The 18915-nt window shown below is 32.8% G+C and overlaps 2 protein-coding genes across 2 annotated transcripts; one reads left to right on the forward strand and one right to left on the reverse strand.

Moving 5' to 3' along the window:
• The first annotated feature begins 1282 nt into the window (after positions 1-1282).
• Positions 1283-11730, forward strand: LOC116142773. Its single transcript, XM_031428178.1, has 11 exons — positions 1283-1814; positions 1912-2142; positions 3173-3698; positions 5075-5225; positions 7929-8039; positions 8342-8735; positions 9380-9628; positions 10068-10137; positions 10278-10453; positions 10803-10869; positions 11329-11730. Exons 2-11 carry the CDS (start codon positions 1951-1953, stop codon positions 11475-11477), a joined length of 2085 nt encoding a protein of 694 aa, XP_031284038.1. The 5' UTR covers positions 1283-1814; positions 1912-1950; the 3' UTR covers positions 11478-11730.
• A 3355-nt stretch (positions 11731-15085) lies between these two features.
• Positions 15086-16990, reverse strand: LOC116142733 (NAC domain-containing protein 55-like). Its single transcript, XM_031428140.1, has 3 exons — positions 16843-16990; positions 16228-16484; positions 15086-15425 (listed from the first exon to the last, which is right to left on the reverse strand). Exons 1-3 carry the CDS (start codon positions 16988-16990, stop codon positions 15108-15110), a joined length of 723 nt encoding a protein of 240 aa, XP_031284000.1. The 3' UTR covers positions 15086-15107.
• Positions 16991-18915: the final 1925 nt, after the last annotated feature.

Raw genomic sequence — 18915 nt, forward strand, 5'->3', positions numbered from 1 at the left:
GATTCCGGCGGCCAAAACCCAATCTTCTACCACCACTACAACCTCCGACCTCCACTCTACAAAAACTCTCAAACCCCAGGACCTGGTTACTCGCCGTTCGTGGCCGTGAACCGTCACCTTTCACCGCGGCTGGGTTTTGCGATTTGATTGTTTTGGAACTTTTTTGAAGCATTTTGATTGTTGTTCTGGTTGTTTTGGTCCTGTGGGTGTGTTGAGTTGCGTTTGTTGGCTTGATTTGGGTGTTTTTCCTGGTTTTTCCACCTTCCCCAGCCATTGCCACTTCTTCTCCTCTCGGGCGCACAGCAGGTGCTCGATGAAAAGCCCAACCAGCGAATGGGCCGGAATTGCAACCGGAACCAGAGGCGACGAAGAGAAGAATAAGAGAAAAGGTATTTTCGTCTTTACACCGTTTATACCATTTCAGTTAACGGATTTTCTTAACAGAACATAACGGTGGGTGGGAAAAGTGTCGTTTTAAAACTTGATGGGTGGGATAATGTTATTTTGAAACTTGACGGGTGGGAAATGTTATTCGGCCAAACCTTGGGTGGGAAAAAGTTGTTTACTCTTTAACAAAAACCAAAACACTGACAAATATTACATGGCATTGCACTATATAATGCTTCTCTTTTTCAAGAGAGCTTTGAAGAAAATTACTTAATCGGTAAAAATATACAATCAGTCTCTTTCAGTTTCCTTCTTTGCATTGGTGTAAAACCCTGATAAAATTTTATATTTACTGCTCATTTTGATCAATTTTTATTTTTTTATTTTTTTGGCTTTCATTTGTCTAGTGTGTCTGGATTTTGCTTGAATTTTATTATAAAATCTTCAATTAAATTGTATCGTTTGATTTGATTTTTGGTTTCTCTGAATGGGTAAATTGAGACTTAAAGCTTGGTGGTTAGTGAAGTANACCAAAACACTGACAAATATTACATGGCATTGCTCTATATAATGCTTCTCGTTTTCAAGAGAGCTTTGAAGAAAATTACTTAATCGGTAAAAATATACAATCAGTCTCTTTCAATTTCCTTCTTTGCATTAGTGTAAAACCCTGATAAAATTTTATATTTACTGCTCATTTTGATCAATTTTTATTTTTTATTTTTTTGGCTTTCATTTGTCTAGTGTGTCTGGATTTTGCTTGAATTTTATTATAAAATCTTCAATTAAAGTGTACTGTAGTTCGTTTGATTTGATTTTTGGTTTCTCTGAATGGGTAAATTGAGACTTAAAGCTTGGTGGTTAGTGAAGTAGTTTGCTTTGTGTGTTGGAATTGTGTTATCCAATGTTGAATGTGGTGAATTGGTTGAGCTTATGTTTGTTTTATGGGTTTTGTTTTAATATTCTTGAAAGGAGAATAACTAAAAGGTTTGATTTTTATGTGAGTTTAACTGGCAGCAAATGGAACATGTTTTTTGGTTGTTTGAAAAGTAAGAAATGTGAGGTTTATTTGGAAATAAAGTTAATGTTTTTGTTGTAAAGAAAATCCAACATTGCATGACTAAATAAAAACAACATTCAAAAACAAACTACAACACTGACAGTTGTAAGTAAGGATTGGTTTGAAAATGGATATGGGGTGTCAGCCTTGTCTTGGTTGCTTATAAAATTGAAGAAAAGGCAAGAAATTGGAGTTTGAGATTTCATATTTGATGTTATAACGGTTTTCGAAAAAGAAGAATATAGAAACTAAAGGCATCATAATTAAGCTTGGTGGTCTTTTCAATCTAGGCTGAGGATTTTTTTTTTTTTTTTGGGTGCAATATAATAGGTGTATGGGGTAGCAACTGATGTTGTAATTTGGGAAGGTATTTGCAACTTTGGGCTACTTGTAATTATGGCTGTTAGGCTTATTTAATGAACCTGTTAAGTCTTAACCTGAATCTCAGTGTATTCTTTGTATAGATATAATAATTTCGGGACAAGTTGTGCTTAACTGAAGCAATGGTTGGTTCTAATGTATGTCCAACTGAAGGTGCCATGGTTATATGTCCGACTGAAGAGGCCAAGGATGTGTGTCCAACTGAAGATGCCATTCATGCGTTCTTGGAATACTTGGTAGATCCAATGCTACCAGCAAAATCTTCTATGCGGGATACTTTATCACAATCTCAACAACAATCAGTTGCAAAACAGGTTTTCTTTTCTTACTTTCTTGAACGTACATTTGATGTTCTGACTTTTTAAATCCTTCACTGTGGCTTTCATCTTGACCTTTCACTTGTAATGCGGAGCTAGAATGTTTTATTTGCTTATTTGTTTCATACTCTTCTTATTTCAAAGAATTTATATCATCAATTATGTTAACTTTAACAATCTTCATCTACAAAGAACAAAATTTCTCAATAAACTACTAAAAGCATATTTCTTTGTTTTCCAGTTGTGATTTTCAATTTTGTTTAAGTCATTTGATCTGCCTCTTGTTTGGTTATCTGGGGGCAAAGGATATGATATCTGCAGTTAGAAACTTTGGTAGTTAGAATTTAATGGCATTACTTGGATGTATGTCAAGTATTGTTATGTTGTGAGAGGCTCCAAAAAATGTATGTTCCGTTTCCCCATGAAATATTATATATTTATGTGTGTTTGTTTATGGGAAAGAGATTTATTTGTTTTAGCTAATTTAGTTGTTGAGAACTCTGTGGCATGTTCTTTCTTTGAGTTGCATCAAAAGAAAGAAAAGTGGGAGGTCATTAATTTTTTTTTTTCTTCAAGAAATTTTCCTCCAAGAAAGCTTTAATCAAAACTTGGTTAGGCTTGTATACTAGTAACCTGAACCGTGGCCGGCTTGGTTATAGAATCTTTGAAAAAATATAAAAAGATTTATGTGAGGCAGCCTGACCAAATTGGGGGAACTCTGAGCAAAGTAGACATCTGGTATGATTAAATTGTTTTGTTATCAGCTGTATCTTCAATTTTCCATTTACATGCTTGTGAGATCTGGATAACTACAAACAGGATTACGTGTATCTTTAACAACCACTCTGTTGAATTGTATTTCTATGTAACTTTAACAAGTTACATTATAAAATTAATTTTAGTAATAATATCTAGTATAATCTTGGTTCTCATAGTTATAACTCTATAATATATTTGATACTTGTTCACTCTTTAAATTTTTTCTTTATTTCTTTATTTATTTTTTGTGTGAATTCATCTTATTTAGGTTCATGCTGTGGTGTTACTGTACAACTACTACCATAGGAAACAACAACAGCATCTAACATTTGAAGGTTTTGAGTCTTTTTGCAAGTTAGCTGTGGTTATGAGACCAGCTCTGCTAACACATTTGAAGCTCATGCAAAGATCTGATGATTCTGAATCGAATGACCTGGAAAAACAGATTTCATTGACAGAGAAGGCAGTTATGGATGCATGTGATATAGCCAAGACTTTAGATGCATCAAAAGATGTTCCAATCACAGAAGGATGGCCAATTTCAAAAATTGTGATTTTTCTAATTGATGCAAGGAAGGAGAACTGTTTTCTGCAATTCAGTTCCATTACTCAAGGGGTTTGGTCAATGATTGAAAAAGATGTTAATGCCTCTAGTTGCATTTCAGAAGGTGTGATGGGGGGAAAACATAAAGCAAAAAAGATAAAAGTAACTAAAAGACCTCTGAGAGGTGAATTGGGTGCTGATGAACTTTCCTTTCAGCAACTTGCGTTTTCAGCTGTTAAGGAAGTAACAGGTATGCCATCTTCCAAATGCACCACCTAGTTAGTTATATGTATTAATTAAGGCTTGGGAGTATAAGTTCTTCAAATTTCTTCTAAACTTGTTTATATGCTTTAAAAATAACTTCTTTTTTTTCATAAGAAATGTTGAACAGATTTCATTATGCTTGATAAGTATTTCCTTCTTCTAATTTCTTCTACACCGTGACAGGTATTTCCTTTCTACATCATCCACGATAAGTTGTCTTCCTAAATTGTTAAATTTTGTGGCTCAAATGTTGGGAACAAATTTTTTAGTTTTTTTATGTAATCCTCGTTCCAAAGGAGCAACTTAAGTAGTGTCATTGATAAAAGAATTACTAGAGTAGCAAATGCTAATGAAAAACTTAAGGAAAAACTCCATTGAGCTTATTGAGGTTTAGTTAAAATACAGGCACAACCTTTGGAAACATCCTTACAGTTTATAAAATCTATCAGGAACCTTTCTTGCAAGAGCGGTCTATGCCTATTTCTTAAGCTAAATAGGTCTGCATGTAATTAGGTCAAATCTTTGGGGTAATGAATTAAATTTTCCTATGGGCCATGACAGCAGATAAAATAAAGCCCCCAAAAGTGATAAAAGATCAAGAGAATACAAAATCCTAATAGGAATTAAAAATAACAATATTTTGGAATCCCTAACAAATGTTGAAGAAGTAATCTCTGAATCCTTAGGAGTTGTCAGCAGAAGAGTTTTAGATAGGTAATTGCCAGAAGAGTTTTAGATAGGTAATTGCCGTGTTTGCTAAGGCATGGGCTGCAAAGCTTCTTATATATGATATCAAAAAGATGCATGCAATGAAGCTTTAATTTGCATTCAGCCACTGAGTCCAGAGCTTCCAAGGTGGATCAAATGTGGGGTTTTGGATACATGTCAAAGCCAAAGAAATGGCTAGTTCCTGTCAAAAGCTAGTCAATGGTCATTAATGGAGCTTGCAACTCAACATGATATCTTAGAAACATCTTAGATTAAGTTATGCACTACTTTCTCTACACAAATTTGTATTTTTGTCATTATTTGTTTACGTTAATAAGCTATAAACCAATGTTTAACTTACAAATTGATATAACAATTTATCTTCAAACGCTATCAGCTTTTTTCCGTTTATTTCATGTGTGCTTGCATTCAACCAAGTGATCCATTTTTTAATATTATGAACTTAATTGCTGCCTCATGCCCACTGGATGCTTGCAATATCTGGCCCTATCTTCCAAAATCTAAATATTATGAACTTCATGCTTCTTCGATAAAGTGTAGTTTCTATGTAATTTATTATATCTTTTCGCCTTCTATTTGTTAAAATTTCAAGGACTTGATAATCTTTGCATATGATCTTTGTATATGGAACAGGATTTACTAAATGTGATCTTAAAATTTTGGGGAGTAATGTTGTGTACTCTCTAAGTAAAGAAAAGGCAGCTGCTCGTTTCTATATGATGCAATCGACCCAACCAAAAAAGGATGATAAAATCGAAATTCCTATTAAAGATGTTATTGACAGGTTTGATCTAGTCTTGCCTTTTCTAACTAAATCATGTAGTTTGATCTAGTCTGACTTTTTCTAACTAAATCATGTGGTAACTTGTTCCTGATTCTAGTTCTATTTTGGTCCCATGTTGGAAATATTTTACGATTCCAACCCCGAAAAAAAATTCTATTTCTTCTTTTAGTTTTTTGTTTGATTTATGGCTTATTCTTAAACATATTAATTCATTTTATGGGTAATTATTTTAAAACACACCAAGTTTTCCTTAGAATAATATACTTCCCGAGGTTTATGAAATTATTCTGCACCCGTGTTGTTAGTTAGACATAACTCTTTTTCATTAGTTTAAACAGAGTGCTGTAAAAGAGTAAAGCAAGTAAAAAGAGGCAAAATTGAAATATATTGGGTTTATTACGTTAAACCCCCTGGAGTTTCCTTGGATTAAATGAACGCTGTCAGGTTTTTTATATAACTCTAAAACACCGAATTGTTGAATGATTAAAAATGTTTGGGTAATTGATTTTTTTTTTTTTTTTTTTGTCTGTGTGTGTTGAATGATATAACAATTTTGGATATATTCTTTGTTTGTTTCTCTTTCTTATTTGGGTTTCTTGATTTGTAGATTATATATTGTAAATTGGCTTTCAAGTTATTAATTGCATTTTATTATTTGGTAAAATGATTGAATTAATTTTGCCTTAGATAAGGGTATATATGACATTTTGGCTGACATCAAATCTCTCTATGTATTAATGGAAACTACGTACAGGGGGTGTAGAATAATTTCAGAAACCTGGGGAGTTTATATATGAAGGATTGTTGGGGGGCTTAAAGTAATTTTCCTTCTAGTTAACTTTGTTTCAGAGTTAGTTCAAAACCTCGAGCAGTTAATTTTTTTTCAAGGAAATTAACAGTTTAGCGTAATAACCTATATTCATTATCAATTTGGTCTTTTCTTTTTCCTTTTTCCTTTTTTATAACTCTTTTACCCCCAATCTATTCAAACTAATGAAAATTGTGTTAACGGTTGAGTAATGATAGAGGGTATAGTATAATTTCAAAAACCTCAGTGGGTTATCATAGTCTGAGGAAACCTCAGAGGGCTGAAAGTAATTACCCTTATATTATATTATCCTTTAGTTATACATGGCTCTGAAAAAATTGTATGTTGGCTTTGACTTCATGTGTGCCAACTTTAAAGCTGCTACTCCAAAATGGTAATCAATTATGATGTAGTTTCTTGGTACAGAGAAGTGCATACTTGAAAATGACTGCATTTACACCTTATAGCATGTATTTGTTTGCCATCAAGTTGTGGATGGACTGAGATGGATGAAAGCTAATACAACTGTGGGCGTTTGGATTCACCTTATTGCTTTAAACAATAAATCTTTCTGGCCATTAGTGTACCGCATTTAGAATTGGGTTTATAACAAAAATCCCCTCAGGTATAATCAAATAACGCCCCTGTATTTGTAGTAATAACAGGAATCCCCCTACCGTCTAGTTTTTGGTGTTAAAATAAAAGGCAGAGGGGCAAATTCGTAAATATATTAATGACGCATTATGTTATAAATTCTAATGGCACATTAACAGCTCACTATCAATGGGGGGTTTCTGTTATTTCTGAAATCTCAGGGGACTTTGTTACTTGATTAAACCTTAGGGGGGCAAGAGAAGCTCTTTAAAATTTATGAACAACTGTATATCTTAGTTAGTTCTTTGATTAGACTGTTAAACACTATCGATGCCACTGTGACAAGTTGTCTGTTTGTCTTTTTTAATAATAGTTGATAACATTAGAGAACATAAATATTGATTTTCATACCTTGTGGACTATCTACTACATAGCTTTCAGGTGTAGTCACTTTTTCTACTTCCAAGCTTTAAAATTTTTCTAATGCTCTTCAGATTAATCATGCAATCTTCAGATTTAATATAACTAAAAGAACATAGATGGGTCTATTATGGTTTTTCCAAGAATACTTTGTGTTGAACCTTAATTAGGCACCATAAGTGATCAACCCTCACATTACTAACTAGTAATATTGGTTATTACATAGGCCCCATAAATAGTCGTCTAATTTAATCGAGACACAGTGTTTAGATAAAGCGTTACACACCTCATTATCAATGGTTTTTGATACTTTTCCCTGGGGGTTTTTCATAATTAAATTGATCTCTTTAGAGAGATTTGTAATACTTTCTTGAAACATTAGGTTTCGAAAAAATTAAGCAATCTCTTAAGGTGGTGTTATAACAATCCTTTGTTATGTAAATGGCTTCCGTGATGCAAAAGTTTCAGGAAATTATTATATTATATTATATTTTTAATTCTTAATTATTTGGACTATTGTTTTGTTTTAGCTTGGTGGTTTCATTGTTTTGCTTTACTGCTTTTCTAATGGGTTATGTGGTGGACTATTGGTTCACTTTCTTTTTCTTTTATTTGTTAAAATTGCTAAAGCTTTTGTATTATTGTCGGACCGTCATCTATTAGCTTAAGCCATCAGGTTGAGTAGTTACTTACAATAACATCAAAGACAAGTGACCAAGTAGATTGGTGGTTATCGTTATGGTTGTGCTTGTGCTTGTTGTGTTCCACGTGCAAATTCATATGATTGGATGTCTTTGTTATTTCTGCTCAATTATCACTGCAATTTTTATTTTTTATTATTTTTTTTTCTAATGAAACATTTTGTACCTGCAATTTGATAGCTTACAAGGCCCTTTATTGGTGAAGAATTCGCACCAATGGATGGTTACCCCGGTTGTCGAATACTTTCCTCTGCTTCCTTATGCTGGGATTGTGTCAGAATGGTTTTTTAGGTGTGTGAATCTTTTTTCAGATTATCAACATCCCTGTGTTCTAAAATAGAAAATGAATGTGTTATCTGCTTCAAGTGGGTCTTTCAGAAATTTTTCCATTGAGTTGCAAATATGCTTGACCACTTCTTAAGATTCAGTCCCTTAGAGTTTTTAATTTTTGGATTTTCAGTTTTACTGATTAACACATTGTGATATCATTCAGCTCATCCAAATTCAAAATGATTTATTCAAAAGTGATTTCGACTTTTTGATTAAGAGATGATGCATGATCTGACAAATTAAAATGCTATTGTCTTCCCTAGGGGAGTGCTTTGTAATGATTTGCGAGATCAAAAGATGGGATTGGAAAGCATAAATGTTAGCAGCTCTAAGATCAAAGAAGAACCTTATAAGCCAGAAATATGTAATAACCAAGATGGATCTCCTATAGACATTGATGGAGTGGAGTTTCTTGGAAGCAGCTCTGATTTTGATACTAAACCACAACAGACAGACAAGAATGGAAGTTGCACAGATAGTTTTGGTGATTGTGATGGGTCCCAGAGTATGAATTTGGATGCCTGTTGTTTGGTTAGCCTCCAAAATGAAGAAAATGGCAAGAATATTGATCCTAGAGTACAAATTGATGATCACCAAAGAAAGTTGAATTCCTGTTTGAAAACTGATTCAAATGACACAGCTGGTTTTAATATTGAGGCAAGATTTATTCATATACTTCGGCAATAGTATCTTTGTCAAAATTTTATCTGCTTTTGTCTTCTAGTTGTGGCATGTAACTCGTGTTAGTTAGTTATTGTAGTGTGTAGGATTGTGATTACTTAACATAGTCAATTTCAATTATCATAACAAAGAACTTTACCTTTTTCATTTTTAAATTTTTAAGTTCACTAAGAAGCTGCCTGAAGAACTCATCTGGTGCTGGAAACAAAAATCTCATTACAGAATCATGTTGAATGCTAAACACTTTCATGGTAGACTTTACTTTGATGTGTTAGTACCAAATCTGTACTTGAATATAAATGATTACTTCTAACTGTCAGTCAGTGTCTTAACTTTATTTTGGTCAATTTATTATTCTCCCATCAGTGTTTTTCTCATTAATTCTTCTTTCCCATCATGTGCATAACCATCACCACCTTATCACTGCCAACCTTGAGGAATTTTGATAGTTATGAGTCCATGGAGAGAGCCTGAAGTGTTGATAGAAAAAAAAAAAATGAGTCTCACCAGATGTTCGTTAACTTTCAAGGAGCTCTTGAAAAACCAAGACCTTTTTTTAGATTTTCTTTTCTTTCTTATTTCTATTTTAGTTATGCGACCATAATTCTGGGTATATGCAGGCTGAGATGATTGGCTCGATGAGGATGCTATTCGATACTGAAACAAGAGGTGAAAATAGTGTTGATCAGAAAGCTACCTCTGATACCATCTATTCTGATCCACATGAGATGCCTATTGATGATGGTGATCTGGTCTCTCATCAATCAAAGTCTAAAGATCTTGAAAACCCACCAAATACCGTAGCCTCCAATGAAAACATATTGTCACAAACTGCATTGAGAGTTCTATTTGGAAGAAGGAATAAATTGGTATGACGTTCTTCTTTTGAATTCTTCAAACAATGGTCAGGAAGAATTACTCCTTTTGAATTTCACATACACAGAGATTGTGGGATTTGTAATTTGTGTGGAGTCAACAATATGTTTTCTTTGGAAAGGTATTACGTGCAGCCCATGTGTAGTCTTTGCTTGAAATGGACCAATTAGGTGACCACAACACAGAAGTTGACTAATTCTATGTTGTGCTGTTTTATAACTCACTGAATTGAAAACATTGTTGATGGGACATTCTCAATCATCACTTCTAATGATTTCTGACTATTGATTTCCTAGTTGGATTATAAAATGGTGTCATTCTGCTATATGTTGTAGTTGCCCTCGACATAATTTGTTCATCTGTAGACATAATTTTTCTTCCAAAGTTTGAACTTTAAAAAGCATTATACTGTCTCTTTTTGCTTGTCTACAGATTCTTCAGCAACGCAATATAGAGGATGAGATTGCTTTGTATAATAAAAGAATCCAGACACTTTTGAATGGTATGTTTTTCTTTCAGTTTTGTAATTGTTACTTCATGTTTATTGCAGCAGAGGATACGGTGAGTTACAGGCTTTGTCATAGCATTGTTTGTGAAATAAATCTTCTTAGCTTTCATATTTTCTGTTTCTCAAACTTATAGGTGGCAAAGATGATTTGGTAGTAAAGATAGAATCCATTCTAGAAGGTTGTGACGATATGTGCCTAAGAAGTCTTTCACAGGAGAGGTCTCTGCATCTTGAAAACCACTGTTCACCTCAGTCTATCAAGATGATGCGATTGTCAGAGGCTGTTCTCAATAAGCAAAACTCATGTCAGGCAAGATGTGGTGTTGGTTTCTTTGTACTTTTTTTTTCCCCTCTTTGTTCATTTCATATATTCATGGGAGGATCTTAAAAATTTAACAATTTTGACAGTCGGTGTGACGAGAAAATGGGCTTAGAAGTGCAAATAGTCCTAGCTGCCATTAATGTCTGTTTGCTTTGTGAAAAATTTTTTGTTGGGTGATTTCTCAAAGTCTAATCTATGTTGATTCGGTCCTGTAGATTCTTAGACTCTGAGATAATGTTCTTCGCTATATGCACTTGCCGGTCTTGGAAAAATGGTTGTGAATTCATGCATTGATTGTTTTGCACAGATGCTTATTCTATTTTTGTTTGTGGAGCAGGAACTGGATGATATATCATATGAGAACAATTGGATATTACCAACATATCATATATCATCATCAGATGGTAAGAATCTTTAAATTCAATTGTTACCTGAAAATTTATGCTGTATAATAAAATACTAATATATTGACTAACACAGTTAATCTCAGAAGATCTAATCTTATTGTAGCAATTGTTTACATTATCTCAGTCATTCATGATATCTCTTATTTCTTCCCGTTTAAATATGGGAACTTTGTCAAAGCAAATGAGTTTTGAAACTTCAGGATGTTTGTAAGTGACCAAATACTATGCTTCAGCAGAGCAAGGTTACCATTGCTATCGGTTGTTAATCTTAATGTTGACCATGATGCATTGTTATGTTGAATGTGGAGGAATAAAATCCTTAATAAAGCAAAAGCCTTATGTGTATAAAAAACTTTGCTATTTCGGTCATGATTTGATGTGTGGTGTGCACAATTAAACTAATGTAAGGACTATGCCAGAATTGATGTAATGTAAGTCTGTTTTTTCCTTTTCAAGGTGGATTCCGTGCAGAAGTAACTGTGAAAGGAAAGGATTTTGAGTGTTCAAGTTCCGGTGACCTGTGTTTCAGTCCTCAGGAAGCAAGACAATCTACTGCAACACAGATATTGGCCAAACTGCGGCGTATGGCAAGTGAGTCCAAATGATTTCATGTTGTTCCCTTCTCTTGAATTTCATTAGCAAAAAACAAAAATTCTATATCCTGGTATATATTTTGGATAGCTTCATAGAAATCTGGTTATAGAATATATTAGAGAGTAAATATATCCGTTTTATCTCTGCTTTTGGAAACTGTGGAATGCAAAAATACATACTGTTAGGTGCATTCCACCAAAGGAAAAGTTCTAAAACCAACTGTTAAGGATGGTGAATTGATATATAAACATTTCTTTTTGAATATTTGTTTTATATGTTTGAATGGTTTGTTGGAGTAGATTTATGGTATACAAACTAATCAGTATGAGAGGATTAATGTCTGATTTCCGAGGATAATTTCGATCAATTTACCAATTAAAAGCATATAATTAGTATTTAGGAAATAATTGTGTTTTTAAGAAATATTCTTAAGAGGGATTTCGTGTACAATTTTATTTATATGTTCATCCAATAAAATCACGTTTGAGTGAATAATTTTATCTCTCATTAAATTCTTTCTCATGTTTTACTTTAACAATAGCCAAAATACTTTTTTTGGGTTTTTGATCCTCTCTAAATTAGGTAGATCTCAAAAGAAGTGTACTCTTTTATGAATTTGTTTTGTGTTTTCTAAAAATATTTAAAAAATTATAAAGGATTTATTTTGTGGACGAATACACGTTCTTTATGTTGGTCTCAAAGCAGTATTTTAAGATTAATTATCAATTAAAAACAATCAGTTAAATATATTTCTAAATAAAATAAAAAACTATATAAATATGAAGCTTAATTTCATAAATGAATAAATCACATTTAAGAGAAATTTGAGCTTGAAGTTTGAAAAGAGAAGGGCAAGAGATTAAAACAAGTTGGATTTTATTTTATTTACTTATTTTGTTATTATTATGCAATGGCCAAAATTTGGGCCAAATGTAATAGAAACATTTTGACAATTCAACTCAGAATAAGCTATAGTGCTGAGCTGCGATTAATTTAGCCAATATTTTGGGTTTGCAAAATAAAAAGGGAAGTGATTTTTAGCAATGTTTTAAAACCCAACCCGCGGCTTTGTTTTAAAAATTGGACCGACCTGGGACTTTGCAGCTTCTCTGGTCTAGTTCAGGTTTTAGGGGGTTTTTTGTAATATTTCATAATTATAAGGGTTAATTATAATTTTATAGGGGTGTTTTGGAGATATGCCAAAATTTTAGGGATTAATTGAATTTTTTGGGGTATTTTTGAAATAAATAAAAATTTTAGGGATTAATTTGAACTTTTTAGGGGAATTTTTGTAATATATTAACATTTAAGGGATTAATATGTAATTTTTTAAAATAAAATTGTCGCTGACGTCATCGGTCCAATCGGCTGGTCCAATTGGACCGGTTGACCTGTGACCCGGGTAGCAAAACGGGTTGCCCTCTGGTCCGAATTTTAAAACAATGACCCGAGGTGAAACTCGGCAAAGTTGCTAGATCTCGGGTTGATTGGTTTAATCGGTTTGACTAGTTGGTCAAATCGAGTGACAAAACTTTTAAAATTTAGTAAATACACCCCTAAAAATTTATTAAGTCCTTATAAATTTGAAATTTATCAAACACACTCTAAATACAAATCGGCTAGCGACTGGTTAGTGGTGGCAACACCCCAAATGCAACTTCAATTGTCCCTTGAGCTCATTTCCCTAAAAATCTACTCAAAATTTGGTCGAAATAGGTTCGAGTTCGACCAGATCTCACCGATGCCGGTGTCAGCATTTCCGGTGAGTGAATCAACTTCATCACCAAAGTGTTGGTGATGAAGTTGATTCACTCACTGGAAATCAACTTCATCACCGTCACTTTCTCTTCAAACACCCAACATCTCGACCTTCAATTGTTCGTCGATTATTATCCCAATTTCTAGGGTTTTAGGTGAATAGAAAAAATGTTAACATAGCTCAGTAAGGTTAAACCGGTCGGGCTAGGCTGGGTTTTAAAACAATGATTTTTAGCTCCCACCTCGTTGATTAGTTCCCCACCTTTAAATATATTTTTGTTTTGACAAATTTAGCCTTCATTAGAATTACTAGAAATGAAATTATAATTTCTAATTACACTCATAGTTTTTTTTTATATTTTTGTTTTAATTTTTAACTTTTAATCTTACATAACCTTGACCCTAACCCTAAATTATTATAATCATTGAAACCCTTTATTTTATTTCAAATATTTGTTTGTTTGATGAAAATATAATACTAAAAAGATTGAAAAAGGGTGTAAAATAAAAAAACTTAATTAAGTTTGAAATTGGGGGAAATAAATGTAATTAAGCTTGGAGGGCTATTTTTGATTTTAAATAGGGTTTAAAGAGATATTTTTGTTAATTATAGAAAAAAAATGTATTTTGCAACAGAGGATACTAATCAATTAGATGGGGAATAAAAATCACTTGCTAAATAAAAATTATAAATGAATAAAATTTTCGCAAATTTAGAGGCAGTGAATACAAAAATTAGAGAATAGATTGATAATTAAAAGTGACTAAAACAACTCTCGTATCCCTTCCTATTACTATTTTTTTTCTACAAAATCTAGATAGATGAATCGTATTACTTTTATATATAAGTTTTTTATAGAGTAAACAATTTTTCCCACCCAAGGTTTGCCTTAATGACACTTTCGCACCCAAAAAGTTTCAAAATACCTTTTTTCCCACCTAGAGTTTATATTTTGTTAATACCCAAAATGCACTTTCCTTTCTCAGCCAATGTTCAACGAGTTACCAAGAGCTAGAGTAACAGAGGTTTTGTAAAGTGGAAGTTGGTGGATCGAATGGTAGTGACCAATTGAATATTCGTCGTTGAAATAACCATAAATTAGTTAAAAATATGAAACTCTAGCTTTACGATAGACGACAATTGACGAGAAATTAAATGTTGGAGTGAGAGGGTTTTTGTAGAGAGGAGACCAGAGATTCAAATGGTGGTAACGAAGAGAATTTTTGCTACTAGAATTGGTCAGAATCGGCTTTAGGTAGTAATGGACTATTAACTTTGGTTGGGAAAATGGTCTTTTGAAACTTTTTAGGTGGGATAGTGTAATTAAGGCAAACCTTGGGTGGGAAAAAGTCGTTTACTCTTTTTTATATGATCAATTTCATTTACCCTAATTAAGAGATGGTTAAGTCTAAAGCGTGCCAACAATATTAAAAAATTATTTAAGTAACCTTATTTGGGGTTATGATATTCTTAGAAATTTTTTAATATTTTTTAGGTAGATTTTTTGGTAATCTCAGGGATATGTTTGATGTTTTAAAAAATTATTGATGAAATTAACCTTTTTTTAATAGGAGATTTGTGAGTTAAAACCAAATATTTAATAGACATATTTCCGGGTTAATTTAATGAGCATCAAAAATCTCATTTTTTTTTTTTTTTCTCAATTAATCTTTTCTAATGTTCCATTATTCACCCAAACCCATCACTGATCCATGATCATCATTCTACCAAACACATAAAATTTTATACAATAATTAAAACTCATAATCTAAACTGTTTTCATAAAACACTTAAATTTCAATCCAAACATAAAAAAGCAAATATTTCACATAAACAAACCACTCTTCAAAAGATAAATTCAATTAAACTCAATGCTAATTAATTAATTTTGCCAACTCCAAATACTAGGAAACACCAATTCCTCCAATGCATCACCATCTTGTTGCTCCAAATAGTCATGATTTGAGTAAAAATTTTCACTCAAAATTGGTTCGTAGACATTGTCTATTAGCTCATGAAAGCCGGCTTGTGGCTGCTGCTGTTCTTGTTCACTTACAGAATTTGGCTGCAAATTCGTTCTTGAACTACTACTGCTCCCACCTTCAAATTCGTTTCTTAATCTGTAAACATTTCTCATATTTTCCAACTCTTCTTGCACACTTGGTTTTCCTTTATATTTGATCTTACAAAGTCTCCATTCCTGCACAAATTCATTGATCAATTTCGGAAAACTTTCTTAAAACTCATAATGAAACATAAACCTAAGAGACATATAGATTGATGGATGGGTCAAGTTCAGAGACCGGGCGACGAGTGTATACAATGAGTTAAACATGAGATCATTAACTCTGGTACCATATTAATTAGTTATTTGATCAACGTCATTTATTGAGTTTAACATTCAATATCCTTAATATGCAAATTCTTGTGTTTATATGTGTAATTGATTATTTATCTTTTGTTCATTTTTTTTTTTTTTTACTTTCATAGGGATTTAAGATTTGCTAGCATCTGATTAAATCCCCACAACAAGGTCTAAGCAAACTTGATGAATTATTTCAAAATCACATAAAATATATCTAGATTTAATCTACTGCGGAACATGTTTTATCTTAATCGACCTATAAAACTCAAATATGAGAATTGAACTCTTATCTAATAACTTAAATTTACGAGTTAAAACTAAATATTAAACATAATATACAAATTCATATTTCAATTCTGGAGAACTTTCTTAAACTTAAACTTACAATGGCAACCTGAACCTGAGAGACAAATGGATAGATACATAAATAGATCGGTCAAACTCAAAGACTGAATTAAGTAGATAATTATACACTATATGAATGTTGGATGCATCAAATATCCTTAATCTTGGTCTTAATAATATCTTGTCGAACATGATTTATGAAACTCAAAATATGGATGTTGAACTCTTATCTAATAACTTAAATTTATAAGCTAAAACCGAATGTTAAAAGGTATATAAGAAGGAGACAAACCGTTGTGTAGGACTCGAGATTATACTCATGCATTATCCAATTGGTTTTGACAGCTTTGTCACGCCTTCTTTCATTATCAGTAAACCGGTAAAATGTTAGAGGCCTTTTGTAACCTTTCAAATTCATGCTCTTATCATAAATTTTCTTAACGTGGCTTGTAGCTTTCCACCATCCTTGACCTCCCACTTCTCGAGAATCGTTTTTCCTTGTACAATAGCAATATCTCTCGTTATCAGGCACAACCGAGCTGGGTTCCCCTGAAACAAGTTAACAACATTAAGTAATGAGTCGATCTCTGGTGCGTGCAGACGTTAGGAAGTTTTTATTGTGCAAACTGAACCATTAAGAAGGGTCAAGTCATAAATGAATCATGAGCCATGCATGAATTAATATTAAGGCACACTGAACCATAAATCAAACCAAAAAACAAAAAAAAAATGAATATTAAGGTAAAAAAAAAAAAAAAAAAAATATCGAAACACGAATTAAAGTTTGTTTGATATAGAATTTGAATATAATTCTTTGCTCGCTTTTAAAAATAAGAAATATAATTGACATAAAAGAGGAGAAATAGGAAGTGTAGAGAGAGAGAGAGAGAGAGAGGGATGAACAAACATTGAAGAAGTTGAGGTTCATGCTCATAGACATTTCTTTCAACTATAAAATTGAAATGAAGAGGCATTTGGTGACCAGAAGCTTTTGTTTCTAGTATTTGGAGAAGCTCTTCATCAGTTGGATTGAACCTGAACCCAGTCGGCACCATCTTCAATTAATTCTTTTTTATTTTCCTACTCTTGGGTACATCTTCAAGTAACCAGTATAATATATAATAAAAAGAAGCATTCATAGTCAACGCAAAGATTATATAAAATCTCTAAAATAAGACAAGCTAACTGATGACGTTTGCATATATAGACAAAGAGAACACAAATTATTAAAAAGATACATATATTTTATTGTTAAACATGAACCCCACCAGGGATTCGTTAATTTCATATCATTAATTATCATCCAGTAATATTCACCTATGACTTGTTTAAGGGGAAATTTTAGGTAAACCCCCATACATTTGGGAAATTTGAAGAAAGCGCTCGTTAGTTTGGGAACTGCCAAGAGCACCAAATCTGGTCTCTCTCAATGCGAAGAGGACAAATCTAGCCTCATTGGCATCATGAACCAAATTTGGCGTCTTGGTGCCATTAGAGGCTAGACCATGCCTCTATGGCACTAAAAAGGCTATATCGGGTCTTGACCGGTGCCAAGAGGCTAGAAAATGACCTTTATCGATGCCGACTAAAAGCCTCTAGGTCTTTTCATAGCTACTGGGAGGCTTCATGCCTTTCCAATGCCATGAGGCCTTTGGTGACCTTTGGAGGCTTTCACAAGGTCCTCACGGACTCTAGCAGCTATCCTAAGGTTGTGGAAAACGCTGTTGATGGTGGTAATAATGACAGTTGGTTTTTTGGGTTTGAGCAAGGGCCAAAGAGTCAATTTTCTGAGTAATAGGGTTGAGGTGGGGCTTGAAAAAGGACAAAATACAATCTTAAATCAATAAATCTTATAAAAATTCGTTTGGTAGATATTTTCGAAAACAATTTTCAAATACAATCTTAAAAATTACTTTAAAATAAGAAAACAACTCTAACAGTTTTCTACTATTTTTAGTTCAATAACAATTTCAGGTTCATAAAGTTAGGTGATAAAAAATGTAATAATCTCTTGTAAAACTTTTATGAACCCTTAATTATATATAATAATCGCCTGTATCACAACAAAACCCAAAGCTTTTTAACTCCTAGTGCCAATGAAGGATCCTAGAATCTCATATCTAGCATATCCAAATCATATTTCCCCAAGATCCTTTGTTATAGTACATTATTAATTTGTTGAAATCTGAAGAGGATTCTGGGGGCAGGATTAGATTGGATACCATGAATTTTATTTGTCTTCCAGTGGAAGGTGTCTGAAATTGGTGTGGAAAAGATAATTTTCTTTTGAATACTTCAGTATTCATTTGAATGACAAAACTAACTTCACTTTGACGTTTCACATGTTCACTAGTATTATCTTTGACTAAGAATTTTTTTATTAACTGTGCTTATTGATTGCTAACTCAATTACGTTTTCTGAAACTCATTTTTTCTTTTCAGAATCCAGAGATCATCATAGATAATACTATCCTAGTTAGTAAATTCGCGTTTTATACGCGAATTATACGGCTAGCTGTATAATTCCCGTATAAAACGCGAATTCAGTATGTTATGAGGGCTGCCGTATAATTCGCGAATTATTACCCTATCCGTATAATTCGCGAATTTACCCAATATTCCGAATTTTTTGCCGAATTTTTGCAGACAAAAAAAATAATTACATGATAAGGCAAAACGACGTCGTTTTGGTGGGGTTTGACTAAAATTAAAAAAATCTCCTTCTCCTCTTTCTGTCTCTCTTCCACAGCTTCATCTCTTCTTCAAATCTTCAACAATTCAACTCTTTTTTCTTCATCTCTTGACTCTGAGTCTTGATCTCTTCTTCTCTTCTCTTTTTATTTTAACTCTCTTCTCCAAGCTTTAAGTCCAAGACTTCAACTCTCACACTCAAGCACACACTTCTTCTCTTCTCTTTTAACTCTCTTTGAATCTGTATGTTGGTGATTTGTTTGTGTTTGTGTTAGTGTGTGAGTAGTAG

This window comes from Pistacia vera, unplaced genomic scaffold, assembly GCF_008641045.1.
Source record: "Pistacia vera cultivar Batoury unplaced genomic scaffold, PisVer_v2 Contig418, whole genome shotgun sequence".
Taxonomy (NCBI): domain Eukaryota; kingdom Viridiplantae; phylum Streptophyta; class Magnoliopsida; order Sapindales; family Anacardiaceae; genus Pistacia; species Pistacia vera.